General features: G+C 39.2%; 1 protein-coding gene and 1 pseudogene across 3 annotated transcripts; one reads left to right on the top strand and one right to left on the bottom strand.

Annotated features, from left to right (window-relative positions):
• The window catches only part of LOC145477983 (uncharacterized), a 2,956-nt pseudogene extending 2,312 nt beyond the window's left edge, over positions 1-644 (bottom strand).
• A 5,786-nt stretch (positions 645-6,430) lies between these two features.
• LOC145479965 (oncoprotein-induced transcript 3 protein-like) lies at positions 6,431-27,582 on the top strand. Of its 3 annotated transcripts, none has more exons than XM_081458445.1 (13): positions 6,431-6,927; positions 11,289-11,684; positions 12,285-12,695; positions 13,730-13,777; positions 15,461-15,853; positions 16,134-16,160; positions 17,497-17,541; positions 18,963-19,007; positions 19,549-19,572; positions 19,981-19,998; positions 20,153-20,735; positions 21,071-21,393; positions 23,653-27,582. In XM_081458445.1, the coding sequence occupies exons 1-13, from the start codon at positions 6,840-6,842 to the stop codon at positions 23,799-23,801; spliced, it is 2,550 nt and encodes an 849-aa protein (XP_081314571.1). In that variant the 5' UTR covers positions 6,431-6,839; the 3' UTR covers positions 23,802-27,582. The 3 variants fall into 3 exon arrangements, with proteins under 3 accessions (XP_081314571.1, XP_081314573.1, XP_081314572.1); XM_081458447.1 differs by lacking the exon at positions 6,431-6,927 and adding an exon at positions 6,942-9,077; XM_081458446.1 differs by lacking the exon at positions 6,431-6,927 and adding an exon at positions 9,124-9,566.
• Positions 27,583-27,879: the final 297 nt, after the last annotated feature.

Below are 27,879 nucleotides of genomic sequence, written 5' to 3' on the forward strand. Positions count from 1 at the left end.
CATCCTTGTCATTTGGCTGTGCAATCCTAAGGTGTTTCTTTTCCTTTTTTTCTTTTTTCTTTAGCCCAAGGGCGAATTTTCATTCTTTTCGTCAGTTCAGAGGTCTCAAAATAAGCTAAATGTACGTCAAAAAACATTTTTGGTTCTTTTTTTTGAAAGTATTTTAAAGCTTAATAAATGATTCCCGGCCGCTTAGAACCCCCGCTTCCCGCCCTTTCCCCGCTCTTTCCCGCCCTTTCCTCTCCCCCTCTCGCCCCCTATTCTCCCGGGCTCCCGGCCCCTGTCCCCCCAATTAGAGAATTGCATTAGTTGGTGTCATATCGCGACATGCAGATACATTGAGCAATAGCAAGAGGACCGGGCGATAATTAGCTGATTGGCTAGCACGATAAAAAGACAAATCCACAACTTGATACCATTCTCTCAGTACCTGCATGGTAGCCAGAGCTACTAGTACCGCAGGTGCTGTGTTCAGGAGATTTTCGGGCGGTTGTCTTCATTGTTAGAAGAATCTACAACTCAGAGAGATGTATACCCCTTGTATACCAAACGAACAGCGTTGAAAAGGAAGTAGATAAAGACACACGGTACCGACGTTGTGTAATGAGAACGGGTCCGCGTGTTAATTAGGTGATTAACTAGCATACCGCCTGGTAAAACGAAAAAATCCACAACTTGATACAGTGTTCTTTAAGTACTGCTTGTGCTTGTTTTGCGAGACTGGCGGTTGCCTTCTTTTTTTGGGAAAATCGGAGAAACGAAAGTAAAGACACGCTTTAAAGCTCTTTAAGGTGTTATTGAAAAAAATACGCGTTGTATCCCTGTTGTATGGCGTTGTTCTTTTTTTGATACAGTGGGACCTCCGGTTGCGACCACATCTTATAAAATAACAACTCTCCTCAGCGACCAGTTTTCCAAAATACGAAAAGTTTCCACCTCAAATCACTATATTTCGAACCTCTTCACGGCCTCTTGTAAGCGATTGTCTCTCTTAAGCGACCGCGACCACTCTTAGAGCTAAACGTTTTAAAACTTCTTTTGTTTTTTCACTTCCCGTAAGCGACCAACTGACGGCTAACAGAGCGGAGATTGGATAATCAGGTGTTGTAATATTATCACATTTTAAGGTAGTACAAGAGGCAGAAATTTCTCAATAATGAGAAGTACTGGATTTTTTCTCGAAATTGACTTTAATTTTCTCGTGAATAAAGTATTTACAATTTTAAATAAAAAATGCACATACATTGTACCCTATGTCTTATAATTACAGAATAATTACAGAATATTAAAACAGATTATCCTATTTATTTTACTATATTTCTTTTTCCGTTTTTTTTTTTTAATTTTCTTTTTAATCTGCAGTCCAAATTTTATACTATTCTATGACACAGCGTTGTTGACTTCTTGTTTGTCTTGTTTATTCGACCCGTGAGGACCAGGGGTTACAAACATAAATTGTTGACTACAGTGGAACGTCCACATAACGAAGGGCCAAGGGACTGGCAAAATGTGTTCGCTATAATGAGGTTTCGTTGTATCGAGGTTCTTTTCCATATGTTTTACTATTACTCAGGGTCCCAAAGTGGGGAGGGGGAGGGGGGGTCCCTGGAGTCCTGGAGCCCGGAATAGGGAACCCAGGAGCCCTGGAAGTTTTGTTGTGGAACCCTGAGCCCAAAGTAATAAAATTCACTCATTTTTTAGTGCTCAGTCCTTTTTGCTTTTGTTTGCCGACCGTTAATCGAGTGTGTAACGTAATTATCGCATCGCGAATGTATTTCTTTGTTTCCTGAAGTCTAGTTGTCCTTTGTCTTTTTCTCACCACGTACATCAGTTCTTGTCTTTTTCGCAGTAGTGGTGCATGTCTCACCGATGGTGATTGGGAAAAGATTTTTCTTTGGGTATTTTTGCACTACAATCGGATTTGAATACGCTCCTATGCTCTTTTGTCTATGATTCAATAATTTGTACAGAATTGCACGTACAGGTATTTGAAATGAAAATAGTGTACAATTCTAATTTATCACCGAAATTCGCGTTATTTATTTTCTGAAAATCGAATATAACTTTTGATCGTGAGAGACAAAAAATTCATAGCAGTTTTTGCTGGCACTGAATTCTGCAATCTGATTGGTTCCGGCAGCAGGTGGTCGATCTTTAATTCGATATATATACAGTACAGCGGTCAACAAATTCTTGATGTAACGCAGCCTTTTGAGTGCCAATATGACGTACTCAGTACGTCATGATCTCTTCCCCACAGGTGACCATATGACGTATTGACTACGTCAAAATCCTAAGAGATTTAGTCAAACTTCCGGCATACTGGAAGCAAGTTTGATCAACACCGGAGATTTTTTAGAGGTTTTTATCGGGTACTGCTAATTTTCTCATGGCTGTGACGTCATATGCATATCAAATTACGCTAACCTCGGCGAGATTAACCGCATTGACGAGACATTTTTATGACCTTTCAGCAAACGTACACATGTATATTGACAACTTTACTATTTTAAATTGCATTCTCGTGTATTACTAATAGTTGGATGCAAAAATACAGCAGGAAGAAAAACAACAATAATAACCTTAAATAGAGAAAAAACGTTTTACCATCTTCGTAATAGTACGGAGGGCACGACAAAAAAAAGATTTCACAAGAAACAGAAGAGTCCACCTATCAAATGAATTATCTAAAAATTCCTTTTATGCAGTGTTCTTACGTACTCTTACTGAGAAATATATTTTGATCCTACCTCTCAAAATGTACCTGCTAACAAGCTCCGGCTCTTTAATCACTTCTTTTATGAAACAGTATGATTAGTATCAAACCAATGGTTTACAAAATGAAAACTCATAAACTTGATTTATTCGATCAAAAACTGAACACGTAGCAATATGTACCTATTGCGTACGTTTTGTTTATGAAGAATATAAAAGCAGAAACGGACACAACGAAGAATTATTTTTTCAAGGTGCACCGGGACGTGTTTTTATGTGGCATATTTTCGTAATACCGTAAATACGTAAAACTAATTGATGGTGTAAATTAAAGATAAGCATATGGTAAAATAAAATAATAACATAACGTAATAAAAGGAAACAACTAATATGTTTCTTCGCGGATTTTCAGACCATCGGGATCAATTGTTGTGCCTTTTTGAATTAAAAAAGCTTCCCTGGCCTTGCGGATAGAGTCTCGGTTGGAAAAGATTTTTTCGACGGGGGTTAATTGCATGTCGTTAGCAGTGTGATTAGGAGAGGACAGGAAATGTTCTGCGGCTGTAGTAGGTTTAGATTTGGTGTTAGGGTTATCTAGTTATTCTTGGGTGCAACCAACAGTAGCTAACAGTATTTTACGTCAGAAAAGTCAAATTCTGTAATCTACGTCAGACCAAGTTGGTGCACAACCATCAGGCCCTTAAAAGGGTTTGGCGATGCTCACATCACGTTCTGCTACTCGGGGAGGTTCGGGGGAGAAGTCTAAAATCGCAATAATTTGAATGGGAGGCGTACGCTTCTGTTAACACATAGAGCCTTGTTCTGTTGCTCATAAGTTGTATTCCTTTAGCCATCTGAAAAGCACTCTTGAATCAATCTTAATTTTACATACTTACTAAAATAAACGTTTCGAAACTTAATTAGTATTTTTCAAGACAGTTCATTAAAATTTTCAAACGTTTAGCAATAACCACCAGAGGAAGGACAGTTGTCAAACGCTTCACGCTATCGATATTCCATTGTTTTGTTCAAATAAATTGAGATGAAGGTATATAACTCATTCGTCAGTCTTCATACTCACAGCGTGTAGCGGCTTGCAATCGAGTCTAATCAGTCTCAAGACGAATGATAATAATTAGTAATAGTAATTAGATCGCGAGTGTAGTACAATTCAGAGACTAATCACGCGATTAATAATGGTAATAGGACTGAGTGGAGTCCAATTCGGTCTGCAATCGTACGAGTGATTAACAAAATCGGACGACCGCGAAGCGGGAATCCGATTTGTTAATCACGAGTATGATTACAGACTGAATTGGACGACACGATGTCCTTTTACCAATTAATCATAACAATTGCAATTTCCCACAAAAGTAAAAGTTTCATTTGATAGAGAGCTTTTCATTGTCATTTTAAATATCATAATTATAAAAAAGGAGAACAGCTCGCAAAATGGCTGTCAAGTCTCTTTTAAAACAGTCACCAGAGACTAAACCTCCACAATTTTACAAAGACAGTCTCAGTCAGTGGTTACTATAGTGATTGTAATCAATGTTGTGATTGGTGGATTTAGTGGAGAGGACTTAAAATGATTGGCTCATGTAACTGTCCGATTACAGGTGTCCGATTACAGCCAACAGTCCGATTACACTGTCCGATTACAACTTTGCAGATTAATTAGAGCAAAATACAGCAGTTTATGCACCAATCACATTTGAGGAAATTGTTATTGTTATGATTAATTTCAAAATAGGACGAGTGCGAAGCGCGAGGCCGATTTGAAAGTGCGAGCACGATTTCTCCCTAAACTGTACGACACGAGGTCCAGTTACCAATTGATCGTATCTATAGCAAATTTCGGAATTAAAAATGTCTTTTGAGATCTTCATTTGAGCGAAAAACGTTTGCAGCGTTTTTCATATAAGTTCTAAAAACTGTAGGAAACATTGAGAAGGAAGACATTAAAGCGAGTGTAATTGACGTGCGAATGGCGTAGGTATCCAATTACAGGTATCCAATTATAATAAAGTTCAAACTGGATACCTGTAAATGGACATTATTATCAATATACGCGGCCAAATTGAAAACCGCCCTCTTGAAAACACGCGCTTTGCGGGCCGCAAACGACTCCTAGCGGGCCGTTAATGTATTAACGGCCCTGCAGCTGATTGGTTCTCGGTTCATCATCCGATGAATATTAACCAATCAGGTTACGTTTATTGACGCGGGAAAACCATTCAGGTGCGAACAGCTTGCGTAGTGAACGTTTGCCGTTTGGAAATTTCATTTTAAAATGGAAGAACTCCCAAATTTTCAGCTTTTTTCTAGTCAAAACTCGGACTTAGACAACGAGCAACTGGATGAGATTGAGCAAAAAGCTCAAGCGAAAAACACCAAGAGAGCAACTGAGTGGGGAGTAAAAAAGTTCGAGAAATGGTGCGAGAAAAGAAAAATTACAGTGGATCTCAAAACAGTAAGTCCAACGGACTTGAGTGAGATTCTGCGAAAGTTCTTCGCTGAAGTGAAAACAGAGAAAGGCTAAGCATTACTCCAAGTGCATTGACTGGAATTAGAGCGGCCATTCATCGCCATCTAACCTGTGCTCCACTCACGCCGAAACATAGACATTTTGCAAAACAGCGGATTCATGTCTACCAACAAAATGTTTGAAGCGAAGGCCAAGCTATTCACGAAAGAAAACGAGGCGAAACCAGAACACAAATCATCTATTCAGTCAGGAGACAGGTAGAAATTTAATCGATACCTCATGGAAGGGCAGAACACGGACGGCGTTTGGAAAGATGCGGAGAAGTGAGTTGAGTTTATTTGGTTTTCGTTGTAATTTCATTTTGTTCGCCGCGGTAGAGAGGAATGGCGGGAGCTTAGAAGGCAGTCATTTGATTTTTGCTAATCATTGTCATTAATCTTTTTAAAACTAGATAATATTTGACTTTTATTGTAAACAGAAAGGAATTTTATTTGGCTCTTGTTTAGCTGATCGTATTGTGGCAACAACTTTTCATATCATAGTTTCATGCTACACCTCTGTTAAACATTTTTTTCTTATTAAATGAATTTGTACGATTTGGCCTTGTGTATTGATAATAATGATAATCGCATGACTTTTGTCGGTCATATAGTTTATTTGTGTCCCTCGTAGCATCATTTGCGCCCTTGCGCTTCGCGCTCGGGCGCAAATGATGCTACTCGGGCCACAAATAAACTATATGCCCTCCAAAAGTCATGTGATTGTCCTACTCACATGATGACGCGCCGATTTACGTAACAAACAACCGCCCGGAGAACCAATCGCGAACGAGAATTTTGTTATAGATACAATTATAGGCAAGTTTCTTTCTCCCCAATGCATCCTGCATCATTCAAAACATTTTTCCCTGCTGTACTGAATTGTGTTCGAAAGTTCACTTGACTTCTAAATAGAACGTTACCTGTTAACTTGATTATGAGATTGCAGACAATTCGTCTTTTAGCGTAGGGAGTAAAAATGAGGCTTTGAGTGGCAGGCTCTCGGCGCTTTTCGATAATACGAGGGAAACTCAACCATGCCTCAATTAAAAAATAGAAACTCTGCATGTGCTTTTTGAGTCTGAGTTTTATCATTGACGTATATATTTCAAATAATTGGCTGCATGTTCGTGAAAAGCAGCTTTAGTGATATGATTTTTATTCTTATAATACTATATAAAGTATTAGTTAGTTTAGTTAGGCAGACTTAGATATTATTAATACTTTGAAGTTGTGTGGAAGGAATTTTTACCGTGTATAAATAAAGTTACAAGCTGTCTTCCGATCGATCGGGCTCAAGAAGGACAATGCATATGGATTTCCAGAACTTTACCAAACTGCATGTCGTATGACTGAACAAATTTTCACCAGTTTTTAAAGAAATGATAGAAGAAAAGAGGTTTATAATTGCACAGCGGCTCAAAGCCATTGTCTTAACAGACGTGCTTGTTTAGAAGAACACACAAAGCGGAAAAACTTAAAACAAAAGATAACCTTTTTTCCGCGTTGCTTTAACTGCGTATTTGAATGAAAATTGAACAAGCCGATTTAATTGTCCTTCAGATCACAGGCACTGAGACCAATATTTCGCTGAAGCGATGAGATCCTTTCTTCTCGTAGTTTGCTGCATTTTGGCTTTAAGCTGCAGTAATTTATCGGCTCTGGGAAAACAAGTAAGCGATGAAGGTAAGTGCTATAAGGATTTATTCAATCTGTGTTTATAGTTTCTGATAGATTAAGCCAGCGGACAATGCAATAAGTAGATAATGTCGCAGTTCTCTGTCGCCTCTATGATAAGTTACGTGCTGACTGAGCAGTTAGTTAGTTAACAAGCAATAAGTTGAAATTAGCAAAAAGTATTTCAGCTTACTAACGGGTAAGGAAACCCGCTCTTTGAATGTGAAATTGTTGAAAAGTTTTCAAAGAGTGAAAATGGTTCCTTGATCAACCGGGCGACTACCTGTAACATTAAGTACAGTTAATAATCGTTGTAGAACTCATTTTAATATTGTTCAAATCTGGCTATTAAATGCCCAAAACAGAGCTGCAAGTTTCAAATGCATTTGTAGCGGTATTGTGATGGGAATCAACAGAGCAAAATAATTTATGCATTTCCTCTCCGCATTTGAAAGGCACGCAGGTGAGCAAACCTTACAATTTCACATCTGAGTTTCTCGTAAACAATGGTTCCGTTACGCCTTTCCAACGTTACTGAATCGAAATGTATTTTGAATCTACTCAGAAAATTACTTTTTGGAAGAACTGTTGGAACCACCGCCTCTGAAAAAAGGGCACAGGAAGCGTTAACTGTTGGCATTTCTAGTTTTGAGATAGTTGAACAGTTTGTTTTACAAGTTAGCTTAACTGTATCAAGATGATGCAATGTGCAAGATATATTATTAAAACAAGGGTTTTAAACTGCCAGAGAACAGTGAACAACAGTTAAACATTTAACGAATTGACGTCAGTTTACTCATGCGTATGTCCTGTTATTGATCATGAATTTAGTCATAATATTGTCAAAGTAGCTGTGGATCCACGAGGCGATAGCAAAGTGGATCCGCAAATATTATAAATTCATATGTCTTCGTGTCCGCTTAGTGACAGTGAAACTCTGAACGATTTTTGATCCGACATTTCTTTTCTTTTCGAACCAGTTGTAATTACTTGATATGACACTCTCGCCGTTAGCTTTTGTTTTTACAATGTTCTATTAAAAATTGCCGTTAGAATTTCTCGTGTAATAAGAGAAAAATGAAAGGAAAAGGGCAATAAAAAAATTCGGAACGGTCAATCGCAAAAAGAAAAAACCAAAAAGTCCAAATTTTGGCTTACATACGCATGCACCAAATTAAAATATTCTTCATTTTTGTACTTAAAGTTGGGGAAACCTATCTGTTTGGCAAAAAAAAAAAGCTTTTTCTGCAAAACTAAGGCCCATTTAGTGACATGGCAGCCAAAAAACTGATTTAACGGTTAAAAACAGCATTTTTTGGGCGACCATTTGGGCGTGAAAGGGTTAACAGTGAGTTAATTTTGTCAAGCGGTGTTCAGATACAGAGAATAAATTTAAGACTCATTGCACATACAACAAGGATGAGTGTGCTACTGGTTTGGTTACTCTGCCATCACATCCCACTGTGCTCTCAGTTCAGCAGCAGTTAGTAAAACTGCGCCCTGAGCATATCTTGGATAACAAAATCTTGGGCAAACTTCGGAAATATTATTCAAATGGTGTGACTCTCAATCCTTCCTGCTGCTAAGTACTGCGTCAAACCGCAGTATTTGTCGTGCAAATGAAAAGTCGTCTGATTTTGTAACCAAAATAGATCGTTTGCAGTTTCTGCTATTTAAAGCAGGTTAAGATATTTGTGGAAATAACATCAGCAAAGCACTATTGGAATAGCGGATTAAATTTGTAAAGATAAAATGATGGTTCTGGCCAAAGATAAACCTCGGTGATCTTATTTTATCTACATCATGCGTGTCAGCAGTCCACTGCTGTACCGTTCGTGTATAGCACTTAAAACATACCTTGGTCAATTTTTTCCCAAGTAAGATCTTTCCAATAAGATGAAGGATTTCGTGACTTTTGCCTAATTGTTTGTTTGGCAATACTCGCAAAACGGAAAAACTCATAACAAAAAATTAACATTTTTTCCGCGTTTCTTTAATTGATTATAAATTAAAATTATCAACCTATTTTTAGTGTCTGTTTACTGGGACGAGGAAGCATTTCGCTGGAGCGATGAGATCCTTTTTTCTCGTAGTTTATAGCGTTTTGTCTTTGAGCTGCAGTTGTTTATCTGTTCTGAAAGATGACGTAAACGACGGAGGTAAGAATTAATATTGATTTAGACTTCATAATTAGTGTCTGACAGATCAAGCAAGACCGTAATCCACTCATTAGATATTGCCATGAGCCAACATGTTCTCTGTCAACTCTAATAACTCACTGTGTTTACGGATCGGTGTCAGTTAATCAACAAGCAATTAAAGTTTAAGGTACATATAGTGAAAACTTATTCACGAGTAACGGTACAAAATGTGCAAAATGGAAAATTTCAAAAATTTCACAACGTCAATTGGCTGATTAAATAAAGAGAGTTAATGTGTAACACTCTCAAAGCGGAAAAACCCAGAGCAAAACAATTTTCCGGGTTGCTCTAATTGGTTGTGAATATAAAATTATGCCGTGCGATTTAATCGTCAGTTTAAGAAATATTGCGCTGGAGCGATGCGATCCTTTTTTCTCCTAGCTTGCTGCATTTTGTTTTTGAGCTGCAGTAATGTATCTGCTTTTGGAAATGACGTGAGCGAAAGAGGTAGGTAGAAATATGGATTAGACTTCATAGCTAGTGTGTCACAGATCAATCCACACGGCAATCCGCAGATAAGATAATGTGACTCAATGTGTGCTCTATCATCTCCATAATACACTGTAAGCCTCTGTGCCTATCGAGCGGTGCCACTTAATCAACAAGGAATAGACGTTTTTCGTAGTAAAATGGCTTTTAAACTTATTCTCGAGTTAATAACTCCTCTGTGCAAAATGAAATCGGAAAAACAGTCAAAATGCCAACTTAACGGACATTGGATGATTACATAATGTGAGCTAAAGTATCTTCTGTTATCTCCACAAACTACCTCAATCGACAAGCAACATATATTGACGGTAGTCTTAATTTTTCTACAAGTAAACGAACCCTATCTGAGCAGCGTGAATTATTTGAAAATTTTCGAAGCGATAACATTGGAATCTTGAACAATGCGTCGGATGCTAGTAAGGAATAAATTACGCTTTAGATGTCAATTACATACTGTTTGAAATCTGACTCTTGGTGCATTTGGAGGTTCTATTATATAAAACGCGCAAAGTGACGCCAACCAAGTAACTGTAGGCCACTTTTGGGCGAAATTATATTTTTGCGCATTTGGAAGCCAAGGAAAGAACCGTATGAACATTACGACGCGGTCTCTGTCATGAGCGGCTCACCACATTTCAGTTCTTCAGAAGTTGCCCAAGAATATATACTAATAAGTAAATGGAACTCTTTAGTTTTACTACCTAATGTGGATACTGAAAGGACATAACAAACTCTGCATTACTGAACAGTCCGTATAATTGAGGTCACAGATATGACGCCATTGTTAAGGCTATTCCAATGGCATAAAGTATTCTTCAAGTCAAGTACGTCTTTGAGACGAGATGCATTTAAATTGCTCAATAGTCACAGACGTCACTGCATGACAATCGTGATCAAGTTGTGCACTGAACCTGCACCAAACTTGTTTATTGTCACTGTGTTTCAACTAATCAGAGTAACGTACCAGTAAAGCGAGCATCCTCCAAAAACACTTTCACTCTTTTGATAACGAAATCTCGAAGCTTTCTTTAATCTTTATCTGTTTGAAGCCGGTTCGCTGACATCAGTGTAATTTTCTCTCATATCAGTTCATAATGGCGAAAGTGAGACCACGCGACCTTTGCCCGGATGATGACAACAACAGAACGCGCAAAGAACCCTGGTTGATCGAGGGTGCTTCCATCGGAAGTCTGAGCACATTTATGTGTCTGTGTGAAAATAACCATTTTACAATAACTGTCTAATAATAAAGTCACAGAAATACAGTACAGCCCTAAAATAATGCACGCGCAAGACGTGACGCAAGAAGTTCATGCGCCGCAACAACACGCAAGCCGCCGCAAGCAGTTAAAATGTCGTGTTTTTGCAGTTTACCCGCAAGAATATTCGAAACGCAAGAAGCTGAAAATCTAACCGCAAGAAGCCGCAAGAAGGTAGCAGTGTTATAGTAACACTAGTTATTTATACTTGTGCAAGATTTCTTTCCTTGAAATCTTGCACCTTAATCACGGGCTGTAATTTTGGGCAAATCGAAAGCCCGGAGGATTAATGTTATTATATATATTGTTAGATGTATATATCCAGGATAGGAAATTTCTTATTACACAGCTAGGTGTGTAATAGTTCTAGGAATTAAGCATTAAGACTTATGAGGTTGCTCCTATTGATTCCCTGTAATAGAAGCCAACCCGTGTAAAACCGGGCTTTATCAAGACCTCTTCGAGTACGACAGAGCTGCTGGTTTTGAGACCTTAGGCAAACCGCAATCCGACAAAAACATTTTGGACCGTGCAGTGGGATGGTATCGCTTCACTGGCAAGGCTGGTACTCACATGGCTACACAGTGTGTTCCCTTGAAGCATTGCGGCACTGAAGCTACTGGCTGGATCAATGGCCCTCGTCCCTCTAAAGAGGATGGCGTCGTGAATCGCACGGTGTGTTTTCACTGGGGAGGGGAATGCTGCTTTTGGAAGACCACAGTGAAAGTAAGAAATTGTGGTGGATTTTATCTGTACTATCTGAGAAGAGAACCTTTTGGAGTGTACAAGAATTTCCGTTACTGTGGCAATAACGAAGGTAATGTTGAACAGAATATATTTGAATTGTCTTATTTTTTGTACTAGATGTAAAATATTTTATGTGTGAAAGACCATTGCAGCTATGTACTAAGTAGTTGTGAAAAGATCGCCCGAAAAACAAAACTTGAACTAGATTTGAACCCAGTGCCGTGCTCTGCCAATTGATCTAACCTATCGGGCCAACTGGGAGCTCGTCCCTTTTTGAGCCAGTTGTAATTATGCAAGTGAACTGTACTACTTTGGTCGAATGGCTTACATTATACAAAGACTATAGCAAGTTTCTACGCAACGTAGCAGGTTTGGAAAAGCCGGTCTGAAAAGGTTAACGTTTGAATAGACGCGTCGGCAATAGCGTTCAAAGTGGGCGATCGTCCGATCCCGAATGAAGAAATTATAGGACCAATGACGTACATCATGCACGTAAATCGGCAGCTTTTAAGACAAACGAGGTGTGCATAGAATAATAAAGCCGAGACTGTTCAGCATCAGTTAGTAGCAAAAGTTCAGCACTAACTTATTTGAAATAAGAAGTTTTATTTGTAGTGACCATAGGATAATTTGTTACATAAAATTCACGGAATTTTGTTGACAATTTCAGCTATTACTATTGATCCATGTGACAAGCGCTTTTACAAAGTATTAAACGATGCTGATCGAGCTGCAGGGTTTGTGACAGGTAGCTCCACCTTGTGTGACCGAACATCAAAGAATAGAGTGATATATGACAGTTGGTATCGCTTCAATGGGTCTGCAGGTGTTGCCATGCCAACCGGCTGTGTCGATACAATGCGATGTGGGGCCAAGGCTCCTGGATGGCTGTACGATGGCCACCCAAGAGAAGTTGAAGGGGTGGTTCATCGATCTGTCTGCTTCCACTTGAATGATAAGTGCTGTTTCTACAAAACGGATATCCAAGTCAAGAACTGTCGTAGCTTTTATGTTTACAAGTTTCATAAACCGCCAGCAAAAAATCTGCGGTATTGCGGCAACGGTACAAGCAACAATACTGGTGAGCAGCAGTAACCTCTTGCAGTTTGTTTTAATAATGAAATTATTTGATGATGTTAATTGAGATGATCGTCATAGCTACAACTTTCCATGGCCAGAATGGCCAGCAGGATTAGAGCAGTAAAAAATTGGAACACCTATAGTTTTTAAATACATGTTTCGGATGACCCACATACATCGTCAGTAACGATTACAGGAAAACTGCTATTTAGTGAGACACAACAGCAGGAGATTGAGTTAGTACTGGACACAATACTGCTGAAAACAAAATATAAGACTAAAGAACGAAAAGCTTGCAAAATATCACCAGGAAAGTGATAACAACGCTAAGCTGATAAGTGAATGAAGATGGCGAATTTTAAGCTCGGTAATGAAATGTGAAAGGTGAATTGATCAACATGACAGGAGCGTGGGACAAAAAAATTAAGATGGTTATTTCATATGGATTTTTCCCGCGCAATGTACAAGGCCTCCTTGATTTTAGCTGGAAAGTCAAGGATTAAAACTCAGTCCTCGGAGCATGAAGCCCGGCACATTCCTGATTTTTACAAATGTTGGAAAACGCCCGAGTGTTTTTCTCCGTTGTTAGATTGTTCACGAATACATGTAGCAGGACGTCGGTTTGTTTCTCCGAGAAATTTGTAAGCTACCCGAGCACGTAATGTTTTGTGTATCGCATCTTTCACAAGGAACAAGTTCTTGATTTTGTAGGGGACAAAAACCAACTTGAAGTCTTAATCTAAACAAAGGCGCTGGCCGAAACCTCTTATTTCTAGGCTGAGTAACGCTCGAGACAAGGTCAATAAAAGGTAATTTGTAATAAACTTTCGCTTGGGCTGATTCCGGTGGAGTACGCTTGGTAGAGGCAAAGAACTTATTGAAGCAATGATTAGTAATAATGTTGATCACAAAGTGGAGAGCGGGATGGATTGGAAGAGGCTTTTGTCCGAAATGTCAGACCAGGTGTTGTTGTAAATGATCAAGAATAATCTTATAACTGATACATTATGTGGCTTGTTTGTTTGGTTTCCGTAGAACTATCACCTCACGATACATGCAAACGAAAACAAAAAGAAGAACGAGGTAAGTAATGTCGATTTCTTATATGGCAAATGGGCCACGTTCAATAAATCAATATTCTAACATGGATCCGAGGCTTTCGGGTCAAAATTACAATTTTTACAAGTTTCTTTTGTCTCACAATTCCCAAAAGAGACTTGGAAACAAATAAAACACCGCCAAATATAGAAGTTTGTCCTAAGAGCCTCGCAGTCATGTCAGAATATAGATCTATCGAACGTGGCTTCTTGATCCATGATGAATTGTTTCCCCGAGCGGTCCGGGTTTGGTATACGCGCCTCCTGTATTGCATGGACCGCGCAAAAACAGCTTCGGCAAGTGGCTTTTCCAAAAGAGTTCCAAACTATTGCATAAAAGAAAACAGTTTCTTTAAGAAGAAATATATTTCCTTTCACGAAAGCGGCGGAAAAAATGCAAATATATGCTTAACTTTGGAGCGCGAGCTTACCGAGAATTGAATTGATATCAGTTTAAGAATTATATAAGAGCCATTATATTATGATGATTACTGTACAGAACTAGCTTGCCCGGTCCATATTGGGGAATATCGGTGTAGTTCATTTTTTTTTACAAGTTTATATCGCTAATTGTTAATTTGTAGCAAATAGGGCTGCTCCATCATTAAATGAGACATTATATACTCATTGGTTGTAAACAAGAGACTATTTATAGTCTGAAAATAACTGGCTTAAATTCCAAATTGAAGACCTTTAAGCACAAATTAAACAAGGATATTAATATACACCACACCACTACCAGATTGAAATAGCTAACAATCTATTTCCAGCGAAAACGGTTTAAAATACGTGTCGCACGTGGATCTATTCTCATTAGAATACCAAAATTGCTTTTTTTCAAATGTTGGAGTACGCATTCCCCTACGCTAAAGAAAAACTCAAGGCCCTTGAGCGTGTCCAAAGACGAGCCACCAAATTTATCTTGAAATGTGATTTAACTTATCCAGAACTTTTAGCTAAATTAGGTCTTTTGCCTCTCGAGTTTAGGAGGGAGGTTTTACATTTATGTTTCTTTTATAAATGTCTTAAAAGGCACATTTATTTTTACTTCCTATCGTATGTTAGCTTCAAATCATATAAGTACGATATGAGAAATACAGAAGCCATGCTTGCAACGGGTCGTTTTAGAGTGAAAGTGAATCAGTTTTATATTAGTAAATTTAATATAAACTTATGTTAAATTTACTAATATAAAACTGATTCACTTTCTTACTAAGCAATGATAATTGATCAATTGTCCTGATGGCTACAGGCAGGCTGTTCCATAAATCCACAATGCGATTGAAAAAAAGACCATTAGAATTTAAAGATATCTGTTCTAAAACGACCCTTGACAAGTAATAAGGAGAAATTTTTATAGTTTTCTGATCACTTATTGTTGTTGCGATTTGCTTATGTTACTATTCTATGTATTTTATATCTTATCTCAGGCAGTTTATTTAAAATAAGGAATCTAGAATTCTGTATAAACTTGCCTAATTACTCAGATATCCCCTTTTTATATTTGTTAATATATTTAATTATTTATTTTATTTTATTTTGATCATCTGTGTAATTGAATTTGAGTAAATATGTAAATAATTGAATAAATAAATAAATAAATAAATAAGTGATTTCTATATGAAACATCAAAGAGTAAATTTCAATGTTCATTTTTTTTTCTTGGCAGACAATCCCTGTTTGTCCGGTGATTATGTCACACTATCAGAGCGTACCCGCGCTGCGGGATATCTAACCCCCAAAGGACATGCACAGTGTGACCGAACAGACTTAGATGATGAAGAAGGCTGGTATCGATTCAGTGGTAAAGCAGGTTCAAGGATGGCTAAGAGATGTGTTCCTGTCAGACGGTGTGGTACAAACGCCCCTGGTTGGCTGAATGGTTCTCATCCATCTGAAGGTGAAGGTGTGGTCAACAGAACCGTGTGCTTTAACTGGAAGGACGACTGTTGTCATTGGAAGACTGAAGTCAAAGTTCGCAACTGTGTTGGTTTCTACCTTTACTATCTGAAGCGAGACCCATGGGGAGGCTGCAGCTATCGCTACTGTGGCAATGGCAAAGGCACGTACACTTATATATTGAGCGCAAATACTGTATTTAGGCCCCCGACCCCGACCCCCGTCCGGGGGTTATCTTTCCAAAAAATCGGAAGGGAGCTTAATAGATATACAAGGTTTATTCAAATTACGCCAAAAAACTAAGAGGTTACTTAATAAATTTCATGTTTCAAAATGGGAGGCAAATTAGAGAGGGGATGATCTTATTTGACAGGAAGGGTTAAACAGAGGAGTTAAAAATGCTTGTTTTAACCGTTCCATCTCTTTTTTTGTTTATCGTTTAGGACCCACGAAACCACCGCCAACACAAGGCAAGTTTTTTTTTTAATTTATGCAAGTAAAACACGCTGGACTCTGTTTTTTTCTGTTATATGCATGAAGCACGTAAGGAAGTGAACACAGCGTGCGAAATAGAGAGTTTTAACTCACGTGTCCAGCACCCACGCAAATTAAATTTATTGGAACAAAAGAAAGTGTTGTAAGTGAATAAAGATGGTGAATTTTAAGCTCGGTAATGAAATGTGAAAAGTGAACTAATCAATATGGGATGAGCGTGGGACAAAGAGACGTATGAGTCCCCGACAGGAATCGAACCCATGATTTCCCGAACACTGGGCGGACGCTCTATCCACTAAGCTACGAGAACTCGTGGAGAACAAAGTCATTTAACTGAGTTAATATGTGACAGACGTCCTGCATACTGTTAGGATCAGCACTGTGGAAGTCATCGTGAGAGTGCCGGTAAGTGAATAAAGATGGTGTTCGGGAGGTCATGGGTTCGATTCCTCTCGGGGACTCAGATATTTTCTTTGTCCCACGCTCGTGTCATGTTGATTAGTTCACTTTTCACAAAAGAAAGTGTCGACAAAAAAAAAATGAGTTGGACTCCCACGGGATTGGTTTGGAACACCAATATGGCAGCCATTTCATTGTTTTCAGAACACCAATATGGCTGCCGTGACGTCCTACGAAAACGCTCTGTTAGTGTAGGGATAAATACGAGCCTATAGACGAGTGTTTCTTTATACTTATTGAGTTTTATCACTTCCCTGAATGCTATGTAATAAAAAAAGCACGGTCAAGCCTCTGATTTATTTTATCACAAAGCTCTTTAGCTATACAGGAAATTGGGTTCAAACAACTTTTACTTCTATGCTATTCACGCAGTATGACGTTGCGGATCGTGAACGACTGCATCAACAAACCGTTTTGTTTTAACAACTTCTTTTCAAAGAGTGTCTGAACTCCTTCGATAAAACCTCAAACCACTTGAGGTTTTATTACTAATTTTGTTTTGGAGCTACACTGTTTCAATCGAGAAGTTTCACTTTTCTTTTGGGTAAAAGGTACAAGTTTTGTTACGATCTGAAGCTGTACAAACGCAATAACGGCTGATGACAGTGTAAGTGCACTAAACCAGTTGCGTGACTGAGCATAACAGTTCGCCACAGTACAAGTGATATTCAGCTAATTCTACCGAAACACTAACAACACAAGGCAAGTTGAAGCCTTTCTTATAAAAAATATTTCATGGAGTTCGTGAAACACGAAACAAATGAAACTTTGCGTAATTAAAAATAGACCGTATTTAGCAATGTTTGGGCTCTCTTACGATTAACACTCAGCCTTTTCCATATTTATTTTCAGTGTCAACAGCCGAAACAACGGGAATGACAGAAACCACTGAATCTGGTATGTGACTCAAGATTAGTATATTCTGTAGCTAGTGTAATGATAGGACTGACATGTTTTTTCATAGGAGTTTATACAAACCACGACGGCGAGACAACCAGTAAAACGTCCGAAACAAAAGGTTGAGTCCCCGTCCACACTACAGCGGAGGAATTTGAAAACGGAGGTTAATCAAACGGAGGTTAATCACTCTGAAAACGCAGCAGATGTTTTCCGTCCGCACCACGCTGGAGAAATGTAAAAACGCAACAATAACCGGTCATTTCGGAAAGCGTTTGAAAAGCTCTTGTTTCGTGATGAATTATTAATAAGCAGGAAAGAAACTCTGCATGTGCTTATAACTTCTTGGCAAAAAGAGTGACGTGGACAACGAATTATTGAATTTTTTTAATGCAGAACGCTGTCTTCGAACCGTTCGGCTGTTGCTACCGAGCTCAAACAAAGATATAAGCAAAACTGAATATATACAAAGAGTGGCGAGATTTTTAAGTTGGATGTAAATTGACTTTTTAATCGCCGCCATCGCGGTTGCGTAAACTCCCTATGAATGCGAACATATCATGCTGGAACCACTCGAGTTAATTTTGCGTAACAATTGATTCTGCTTTAGCGTGCATCATTAAGATATGATGTACGCGGTAAGTTTGGGGAGTACGAAAGAAACCTGAGATTTGCTTGTGAGCAACGCCCGCTTCTTAAGTGCTCTCCAAACACCATAAGTGCATCACAACTCGATGATACACAGCCAGTCGGGGACTCAGATTTTTTTCTTTGTCCCACGCTCGTGTCATGTTGATTAGTTCACTTTTCACAAAAGAAAGTGTTAACAAAAAAAAAAAATGAGTTGAACGCCCACGGGATTGGTTTGGGACACCAATATGGCAGCCATTTCATTGTTTTCAGAACACCAATATGGCTGCCGTGACGTCCCATGAAAACGCTCTGTTAGTGTAGGGATAAATACGAGCCTATAGACGAGCGTTTCTTTATATATATACAACCTTTATTTATACACGATAAAAGACGTCAAAGTTAACAAGCTTGTGGGGTCGTGTACTAATAAAATACATAAAATAACTACAATTAATAGATAAATAATTAATACAGTTAATAAAAAATTAATACAAGAATTAAGTAATTCTTATAAAAAATATAATTTTGATAATTTAACGACTGCATCAACAAACCGTTTTGTTTTAACAACTTCTTTTCAAAGAGTGTCTGAACTCCTTCGATAAAACCTCAAACCACTTGAGGTTTTATTACTAATTTTGTTTTGGAGCTGCACTGTTTCAATCGAGAAGTTTCACTTTTCTTTTGGGTAAAAGGTACAAGTTTCATTACGATCTGAAGTTGTACAAACGCAATAACGGCTGATAACAGTGTAAGTACACTTTAGCCTTTTCCATATTTATTTTCAGTGTCAACGGCCGAAACAATGGGAATGACAGGAACCACTGAACCTGGTATGTGACTCAAGATTAGTATATTCTGTAGCAACGCCCCCTTGTTAAGTGCTCTCCAAACATGGTAAGTGAAACACTACTCGATGATACACAGCCAAAAGAAGGAATAAATTGTTTTCCGATTTCTGACGGAGAAAAATGTGCGACAACAACCACTCGTACCAGAAAAAAAATTCCTCTAGTGAAGCGAAGCCAAACGTAAACGGCTTTGGTCACACCATAAGTCCTCATTACTGGATTTACTTCCACGTTAACAGAATTTCCTAGGTATGTTACAGATAATACTGCAAGGACCTCAAAGTGTTGCGTTTGCAAGGCCTCGGCATAATGTTCCATTTCCCTTTAACGTAAATGTTTGAGTATATTTGCACTTATTGTTGCAAAATCAGATCTTTTATTATTTCTAAGTGTATCTGCCGCGCCAATCGGCAAAATATCAGGTTTTGCTATCTCTTTAGGAAAGATAGAGACGGGAACGGGCAAGGAGGGGGCAAGTTTAACCAGTTTGTTTGGTAATGTGAGTTATAATTTTCTCTTTTAGAAACAAAAACCCCACCAACCACTGGTAAGTAAAAAGAAGTTCAGCACGATCATGGTCCACCATGCAGCCATATGCGCAAAGTGGATGATTCAAAAGTCAATGCTAATGTTAATCCGTTCGCAACTAAACTGTAGCTCACCGGACTCGTCCCCCGATGTTGAGATAAAATATTTATTTTATTAAGACGCGGGAGATGATGGGAAGGAGGCAGAGAGAAGAGAGGGTTCCTTCTCCCATCATTCATCATCCTGGATTCCTTTTCACATGAGACTGCACTGGGACGAGTCACGTATCTCACACAGTACAAATGTGTTTAACTTAGCACGTGTTTCAAAGTCAGATTGGTACAGTCTTTCATATCTTAAGGACGGCTTGATAAAATAAGACTACAAGATTTACATTATTTATTAACTCTTACTTTTCCCATTACAGTTCCTCCACCTCATGAAGGTAAGTGTCACATTTGAATCCGTATTGTAATAACTTAGACCCTCAGTCCTTTAATATATTTCTGATTCATGTATCACTCCGCGAACAGGCAGACTTATTGCTTTACTCATTAACGCTTAACTGCAGTCACGTTTTTCATCTCGTCTTTTCACAGAGGTCAATGTCACGTGCCTTCAGAACGAAATGTACATCAGTATTCCTAGGTATCTTCTTCACGGCCTCGACGTGGAACATATTCGTCTTAGTGATGTAAGCTGTGGAGCCACAGAGACCCCAACCCATTTTATTCTCCACACTAGTCTGACGGAATGCCACACAAAGAGCAGGCACACCGAGAAGTTCATTTCCTACTCGAACAAGGTGGAGGAAATTCCCCTGGAAGAGGGTCAGATTATCACTCGTGTGCGTGAAGTAGAAATCCCCTTCACTTGTTACTATTCAAACATGGGAGTCGTGTCCGCTGTTGGTCTCGAAGTTAGAAGCAAAAAGATCATTTTCTCCAAGAAAGGATATGGAGAATTTGTACTGGAAATGAAGATTTTTCCAGATGACAAGTTCCTCGGCCACTACAAAAAGAACGATTTCCCAGTTGAAGTGAAACTGAGGCAAGAGCTCTACGTAGAAGTCAGCGTGGATACAGACGATAGCAGGCTCGAGATTCTGGCAGAGGAGTGTTTTGCTACACCTGACCCTGATCCCAATAATGACGTCTTGAGATACACATTCATCAAAGATGGGTACGAAACATTTGTTTTGTTTTTATAGGTCTACAAACCCGCACATGAGCTCTACATGAACTGCTGGCTGCTCAGGTTGTGCCGTCTGCGTCATTGAATTCAGATAAAAATCGGACTCACCTTGCCTCTTAGCCTCGGGATCACGAGTAATTAAGAAATTTCAAACTACATAAATTTTTTATGTATCCTGCAGAGCAGACGGCTATATCCTATTCACCCGCCCGTTCTCCAGGCTTTTATTTCTAAAACTGTCCTTGTTACAGTTGCTCCGTCTCTTTTCTCGCCAGCTGACTCTACCGTCACATACCATTTTTCCTTTGTCCTTCCTTATACAGATGTGCAATAGATGACACCGTGGAGTTCATTCCAACAGTTGACGAAAGGATGCAGCGGTATAAAGTGGAAGCGTTCAGTTTCGTGGGTGATCACCCGTTTGTGTACATGCACTGCAAGGTCAAGATATGTAACGCAACAGATCCTAACTCACGCTGCGCGCAGGGATGTCTGCATGACCGACGTAAGAGGTCGCTGTATGCTCAAGAGTCAAATGACGAGGAGTATAATTTGGCCCAGGGACCATTCATGCTACAGGAGGAAGATATTAATGAAGCAAATCTGCAAGAAACTGTTGATGGATTGCACAGTCTGGATATTACAGGTAAGCTAAGGCAGAATCTCCAGCGCAGTGATCAGCGCAGATTATCTGCATATTCTGCTTGCATGCTTCTACACTCTTTTACTAAGAGTCATACAGGGGTATTCTCGTGATGGGTGATTAGCTGATTTTATTTTCCGTGAAATGTGACTTTAGGAAATTATTCTTCGTGATCCGTGACCTGAAGGTTTTGCGTGACCCGGGAGGAACTTGAATTATTTACCAATATTCGTGATTTCACTACTCTATTCTACGTGATTTGGAGACGCGGGTCCTCCGAGTGGTTAGAGTCATGTATCAAGAGTGACTTAGACATACGATTTGCAATATGGAGCCTTGACTTAGCCTTTCACGATTTTTCTTTCTTCAAACACTCTTTCTAGTGCAAGAACGGGTTATTAAAAAGAGTATCTTATTTGCTTATTTTTGTGATTCAAGAAAACGAAATTTTTATATCCGTGATCCGTGATCCTCATTTTTTTCCGTTCGTGAACCGTGCCATAGACTCCCCTTGTACGAGTTAAAACGTCAAAGTTATAAGCTAACTTATACAGCGTGCAAAATCAACTTGTTGAAAAGTGGAAAAGGGCGTATAAGAGTATTATAAAGAGTATCAGATTCAAGTCTAAACCTCGGATAGTGCTTTTCAAGCAGTCTGATTGACTCATTGAATCTCGGTTACCAAGTATTGTACTTGTGTTAGGAAAATAAGTGCGGCAGATGTCGCTTAGTTTAAAGTCATTCAAGTGGCTGTGGAAAGTTCTACCAGAACAAAAGGGGCGAGCTGCACCGTGTACGTGGTTCTATAACTGGCTAATCGAATCAATAGGTAAACAACACAAACAATGCTCCTAACCCTAAGAACAAAAGAGATGCAGATTGACAACAACGAATCAAAATAGAGGTTTTGAAGAGATGCGGGTCAACTGGAACAAAATGGCTGAAATCAGCAGAATTGGTAACTTCCTACCGCAAAAATACGGGAAACAGTGGGCAACGCCATTCAGAAAACCGCAAAAAGCCCCAAAATGTCACAACTATAAACTACCTCAGAAGAGCTTCTTACCATTGAAGAATTTCGTTAACCAATTATTCCATTCGCCCTTTTTGTAAAGATCGCAACAACCTATGCCTTCTTCCTTAATATAGAGATTTATCCAAGCCTATAAAAGGAGAGCTCCTGGGCCGGTTTGTTCAAAGCCCGATTAACATAACTCAGGTTAAGCGAGAATTTTTATTTTAGTTTCGTAACTTTGCAGTGAGGTTTCCTGTATATTGTTTGTCCTTCTGTTTTGAGTTTGGATTATCTCAAAATACACAACAATAAAGCAGTGGAAAACATTTGTATACAAGAAATATTTATATTTCTGTTAACTTTTAATCCTGAAAGAATGAGAGATGCGAATGCAGCCATAACACTACTGGAAAAATGACCTGAAAAAATTTCAGGCCTTGAACGCGATTCGAACCCACGACCTCTGCGATACCGGTGCAGTGCTCTGCCAACTGAGCTATCAAGGTCGTGGGTTCAAATCCCGTTCAGAGCCTGAAATTTTTTCAGGTCATTTTTCAGTAGTGTTATGGCTGCATTCGCATCTCTCATTCTTTCATTATTTAATTGCTACTGTTGGACATCTATTACCATTTTAATCCTGAGTTAGCGTTAATCGGCTTCCGAACAACCCGGCCCCTTTTAAACAAGTTAACCTGACATGAGCCCGCGATCCAATAGAAAACCAGCACTTGGTCACTTGGTCAACTTCAAAAAACATGTGACGTCGATGAGCTCTAAACTTGAGCCCGCAGTATTGCCACGTGATACATGGTCAGCGGGACCTTGATTTGACAGGTGTCAGACGACCTTAACGTGGATGTCCAATATCAAAGGAGGCTTTATCAAGGCTATGTCTCTGTCAACCTTTTAGCTGGAGTATGGCCGCCATCTTGCGTAACTCCGTCGCCGTCGTCGCCGTCGTCGTGCCTACGCGCTCACGAGCAATACCGCTAGCCACGATAACCATGAGAAAATCAATTCATGAGTTTCTTTGTCGTTCCTATATGGGTATGAGGCTCCGCTTGGCGGCTCTTCGGGTCGCCGAAGCTCCGCTATTAATCACCTCGTATCCAACATTTTGACCCGCTGATATTTGTGTTACATCCTAATCCATCTCATTTCATTTTTCATGCTTTCTACTGTCATTTTGTGTGTAAAAATATAACATTAATAACTTAAATGTATTTAAATGTACTTTATTGATGCAGATCAGAAGAGCAGTCCTTTGATCGTGGCTTCCATCATGACGGGCACCATATGTCTTATGGCAATGTCGTACGTGGCTTGGTCCAAGAAAACAGGCGCGCGTGCTCGGGGCTATCTACCACTAGCACTATCTCAAACAAAAATAGACTAGACTTCGTACCTTCACCTTGTTTGTTTGTTTGTTTGTTTGTTTGTTTTCAATTAAGTAGTTCTATTTAGTAGCTGCATTGCACATTATTTAGCTGTTTGACTCACGACTAATTTTGTTTAGTATCATCCAACTAGTGGACTAACGCAAATCCTGCATTTTAATTGGCTACGCTATTAGAGGACTATTAGTAATAGTCCTCGAGTAGCGAAATTGGCGCAATCGAGCGGGACGCTTTCTTTCGTTTTATTCCCAAATAAATATTTGTTCAACTTGCGTTTGCTAACTTTATTATTGCCTTTTCTGTCTGACTAGTTGAGTGATACTTGAACAATTAGACCCTTCGCCCTCAAGGGCCACGGGTCAATAGCCCATTCGGTTTCGCCTCATGGGCTATTGACCCGCATTCCTTGCGGGTTACGGGTCTAATTGTTAATTATATGCGAGAACTAAGAAGAAGATTGGCATCATCAGTACTAGTGCAAAACTAAATAGTTAGGTATCGTTGTGTCTTTACAGACACGAGTCCGTCTAGTTTGCGGTGATATATATTCAACAACTTACCACATCCAATTTGGCAATTAGCCAATCGGAAGCCTTGCCAACTGTCCCGGTACACTGACCTGATATAGCAGGATTTTTGGTCGAAAAATTTGGGTGCGGTAAATTGCTAATCCAACCTCGCCCTGGTGTTTTTGGGTATTGGGTATTTGGGTATTGTAGTCTGTAAGTAAGTAGTCTAGACTGGGAGAGTAATAAGTAGAATTGAAGGCAGTTATAAGGATTAGAAATTTCGCAATGTTTATGGGTTGTTTGCAAAAACTGCAAAGAACCCACTAATTTCGCAAGGGTACCGGGCCATAATAGTAGCACAACTGTACTGCCGTAGGTAATGAACTGTAGATAATGTAAATGTAGATATGCACTTTAAATAAAGTTTTAAAAAAATGATAAAAAAATTGTAGTGGTCAGCACTCGCATAGAACAGGTTTCAAAACAGCGGAAGACAATAGCAGTTCCAGCCCTCAATTTTCTTTTCGGTGACATTTAATGCTCTAAACCAGCTCATCACTTATACGGTATAAGTAGACCATCTTTTTGCCTCATTACTTGAACATACTAGCAACTTTCTGCCAACTGTCGCATATGTTTATTAGATTTTAGGCCATTTGTCAGTTGTCAGTGAAAATTATCCTTAGATAAAACTTTCTTGACAAACAACGTGTCTAACATGATAGTCAGTGGCATAGATACAGCGTCTACCAAAACATCAGCTAAGGCCGCACTAGACAGCAGGATGTTTGAATTCTTTTCCAGTTCTCTCTTCGTCTGCTATCATCACCAAGAGGTTTAACAGAATGGCAATGGGACAAGCAATGGTCACGTTAAAAGAATGGTAATGGGACAAGCAATGGTCACGATGGCAAAAGTAATCTTAAAAGAATTTGTGTGACTTAAGTTCCAGATAAATTATGGCGACTTCGGGTAATAAAACACTAACCTGGTTTCACTGGAGGAATTGGTAAGTGATTCTTCAGATTCCCCGGGAGAGGAGACTCCCAAGAGAAAAGGTTTGGGAATGCTCATTAGAAAATTCGAATTAAACCTCAATGTGGGACCAATCTGAAAGTAGCTCAAGCATTATAAGACCCCTAAAAGAAAGATACCACTTGAAAACGGACAGAGAGCGCTTTATTTATCATTTGTTTGAGTGCAACTCTAAAAAAACCTAAAAGATACCTTTACGGCTAAAACTAGTCGCGTTTCGTCTTGAACACCTAAGCTCACTTATCTTGGTCTTTATCAATGGAAGTAAACCCCCCACCACACCCACACACACACACACACACCCATCGCCACCCTCGGGCCAGAGTCATGATCGATGTACAATTATGGCAAAAGAAAATGGTTGCAGTGGAATATTCACAATCGGTTCTGTTTTAGTTAAATGGTACTGCCTTGCTATCAGTACTACGCCCCTGACTTGACACTAGCTTGACGGCGGATTAAACACTGCTTCTAATCAGATGAACTCCTAACTGTATATTACTTTTTGCGTTCACCGGCTAAGTGGTCTACCAATTGTTTCGATGTGTGTTCAGTGGAAGAGAGATTCCAAGAGAAGTAGGTAATTTCCTCCTTTATTGACCTCATTCGTTCCCGGAAGAAATTTTACGTCTGTTGCATTTTTAGTTCTAATTTAGCAATTTAAATTGACAGGAAATTTGTCGAACGAACGCAATGGCAGTACAAGAATGGAAACAGTAATTTTACCATCGTAAAAAAAACCTTACAGTTACCTTTGAACTTTTATTTCCCAATTCTCCTATGACCAAGGACAAGATATATTCTAAATAAATGTTCGTTTATAAATGGTGCAATGAACAAACCAAGTTCAATTTGTCTATTTAGTTTGCCCACCTGCCATTTCGGCAACGTTTCACCTGTGTTGAGTTACTGTAAAATTTTGGTCTAATTTTTGGTGCAGGTTTGTACTCGCATTTTGAACCTTTTAGACCTGTTTTTTAGTTGGAAGATTCCATTCAGGGTGGACAATTTATGGTCATTTGGTTTTTATGTCTATCTCTTCCCACCCAACGTTGGTATCTCCTGATTAGCCGAGCGAGGTCAGCAGGTGCGATGTCTAGAACGGAGAATTCTTCGGAAACCGCTCCGTCGAGCACCGAGTTACTCTTTTAAGAATTTTCGATTTTTTCTGGCCGTCCCAGACTCCCCAAAATTCTCGGTCTCGGAAAATGCAGGCTCTAGAATACAGCTTGACACTGCATAGCATTGTTTGTGATGTCACTGACACTCCAGCTTACTTTTTCCGAGTTTGTCGATCGGCCAACCATGGAATGTGTTGAAAAGAAAAACTATCGCGGAGTATTGTTGCACTGATCAAGAATAAGGTACTTATACTTTATCTCTTCAAGTGTTTTCATGACAATCTGAATTTAATAGATATGTGGATTGTTTTACTCGCAAAACGTATATACAAATATATGAACATACGCAGCCTTTGCCGAGTGAGGGAACACGTGCAACCAGCTCTAACAGGTGCAAGAAAACAAGCACCAACCGGACGGGAACACGATGGAACGGACCTCAAGAGCGGGAAACATGCAGTCGCCGAGCATCGCGGAAAAGACAGTGTCAGCTAAGTGGCGATTGGTTTTGGTTTTTATCTCGGGCAAAATAAGACAAAAAACTGACATCCTTAACTCGTTAGAGTTCGTTTTCCCTTGATCTATTGACAGCTAAAACTAAGTAAAGAAATAAATTTAGCTCTTATTAACCGAGCAGGAGGTCTGTATGGGAGAATCTTGACCGAGGTCGTGAGTACAGACCGAACGCAGTGAGGTCTGTACACACGACCGAGGTCAAGATTCTCCTATACAGACCGACTTAGCTCGGTTAATAAGATGTTTATTATATGGCAAAGAAGAAAACTTTAATTCGTTTAATGTAACTGGTTTGCTGACATTTTGCTAGCGAACGGCGATGAGCTTAACTTAAACCTGCCGAAATATGCTCGTCCTCTTTACTTCTTTTTTTGTCATCAGGCTTTTTGGCACTTCCATAAATGATTAAGAAGAAAATAAAAGAAAATGGTGAACATTTTTGTATTTTAGTTTGCTACTTTTTCAACGCAAAATGAAACCGGTCTACAGATGCCGGTCTAGATGGGAAAATCTAGACCGCGGTCAATATCGATTTCAGCCAATCAAATTCGTGAATTCGGCAGTTCCCAGTCCGTGTGAGACACAGCCATATAATAAAAGTGGATATAAAATATAATATTGCTTTCCAAACTCAGTTTTACAAATTTGTTCTGATGTTGTCTAAGGACTCAAAACTGCAGCTATATGTCTACTTCGTTCGCAGCAACCAAAACGTTAAACTGCATTCATTAGAACGTAGACGTCGACAACGATTAATAAATATGATAATTTATACGATATTAGAAGTGTAATTATTCATGGAAATAAGTGAACTAATTTTGGTGTCTTCATTACGATTCCTAGCAAATTCCTTCGGACGGGTCAACCGGTCTCAACCGTTTTTTTGTTGCTGTTCA

Source organism: Orbicella franksi, chromosome 2, assembly GCF_964199315.1.
Source record: "Orbicella franksi chromosome 2, jaOrbFran1.1, whole genome shotgun sequence".
NCBI lineage: Eukaryota > Metazoa > Cnidaria > Anthozoa > Scleractinia > Merulinidae > Orbicella > Orbicella franksi.

Excerpts from the sequence above, each read along its gene's own strand:
- LOC145479965 (XM_081458445.1), top strand. The coding sequence starts at position 6,840 with ATGAGATCCTTTCTTCTCGTAGTTTGCTGCATTTTGGCTTTAAGCTGC. Across the intron at positions 6,928-11,288 it reads AAAACAAGTAAGCGATGAAG|AAGCCAACCCGTGTAAAACC; the intron begins GTAAGTGCTATA and ends TCCCTGTAATAG. Across the intron at positions 21,394-23,652 it reads GCACAGTCTGGATATTACAG|ATCAGAAGAGCAGTCCTTTG; the intron begins GTAAGCTAAGGC and ends TTATTGATGCAG.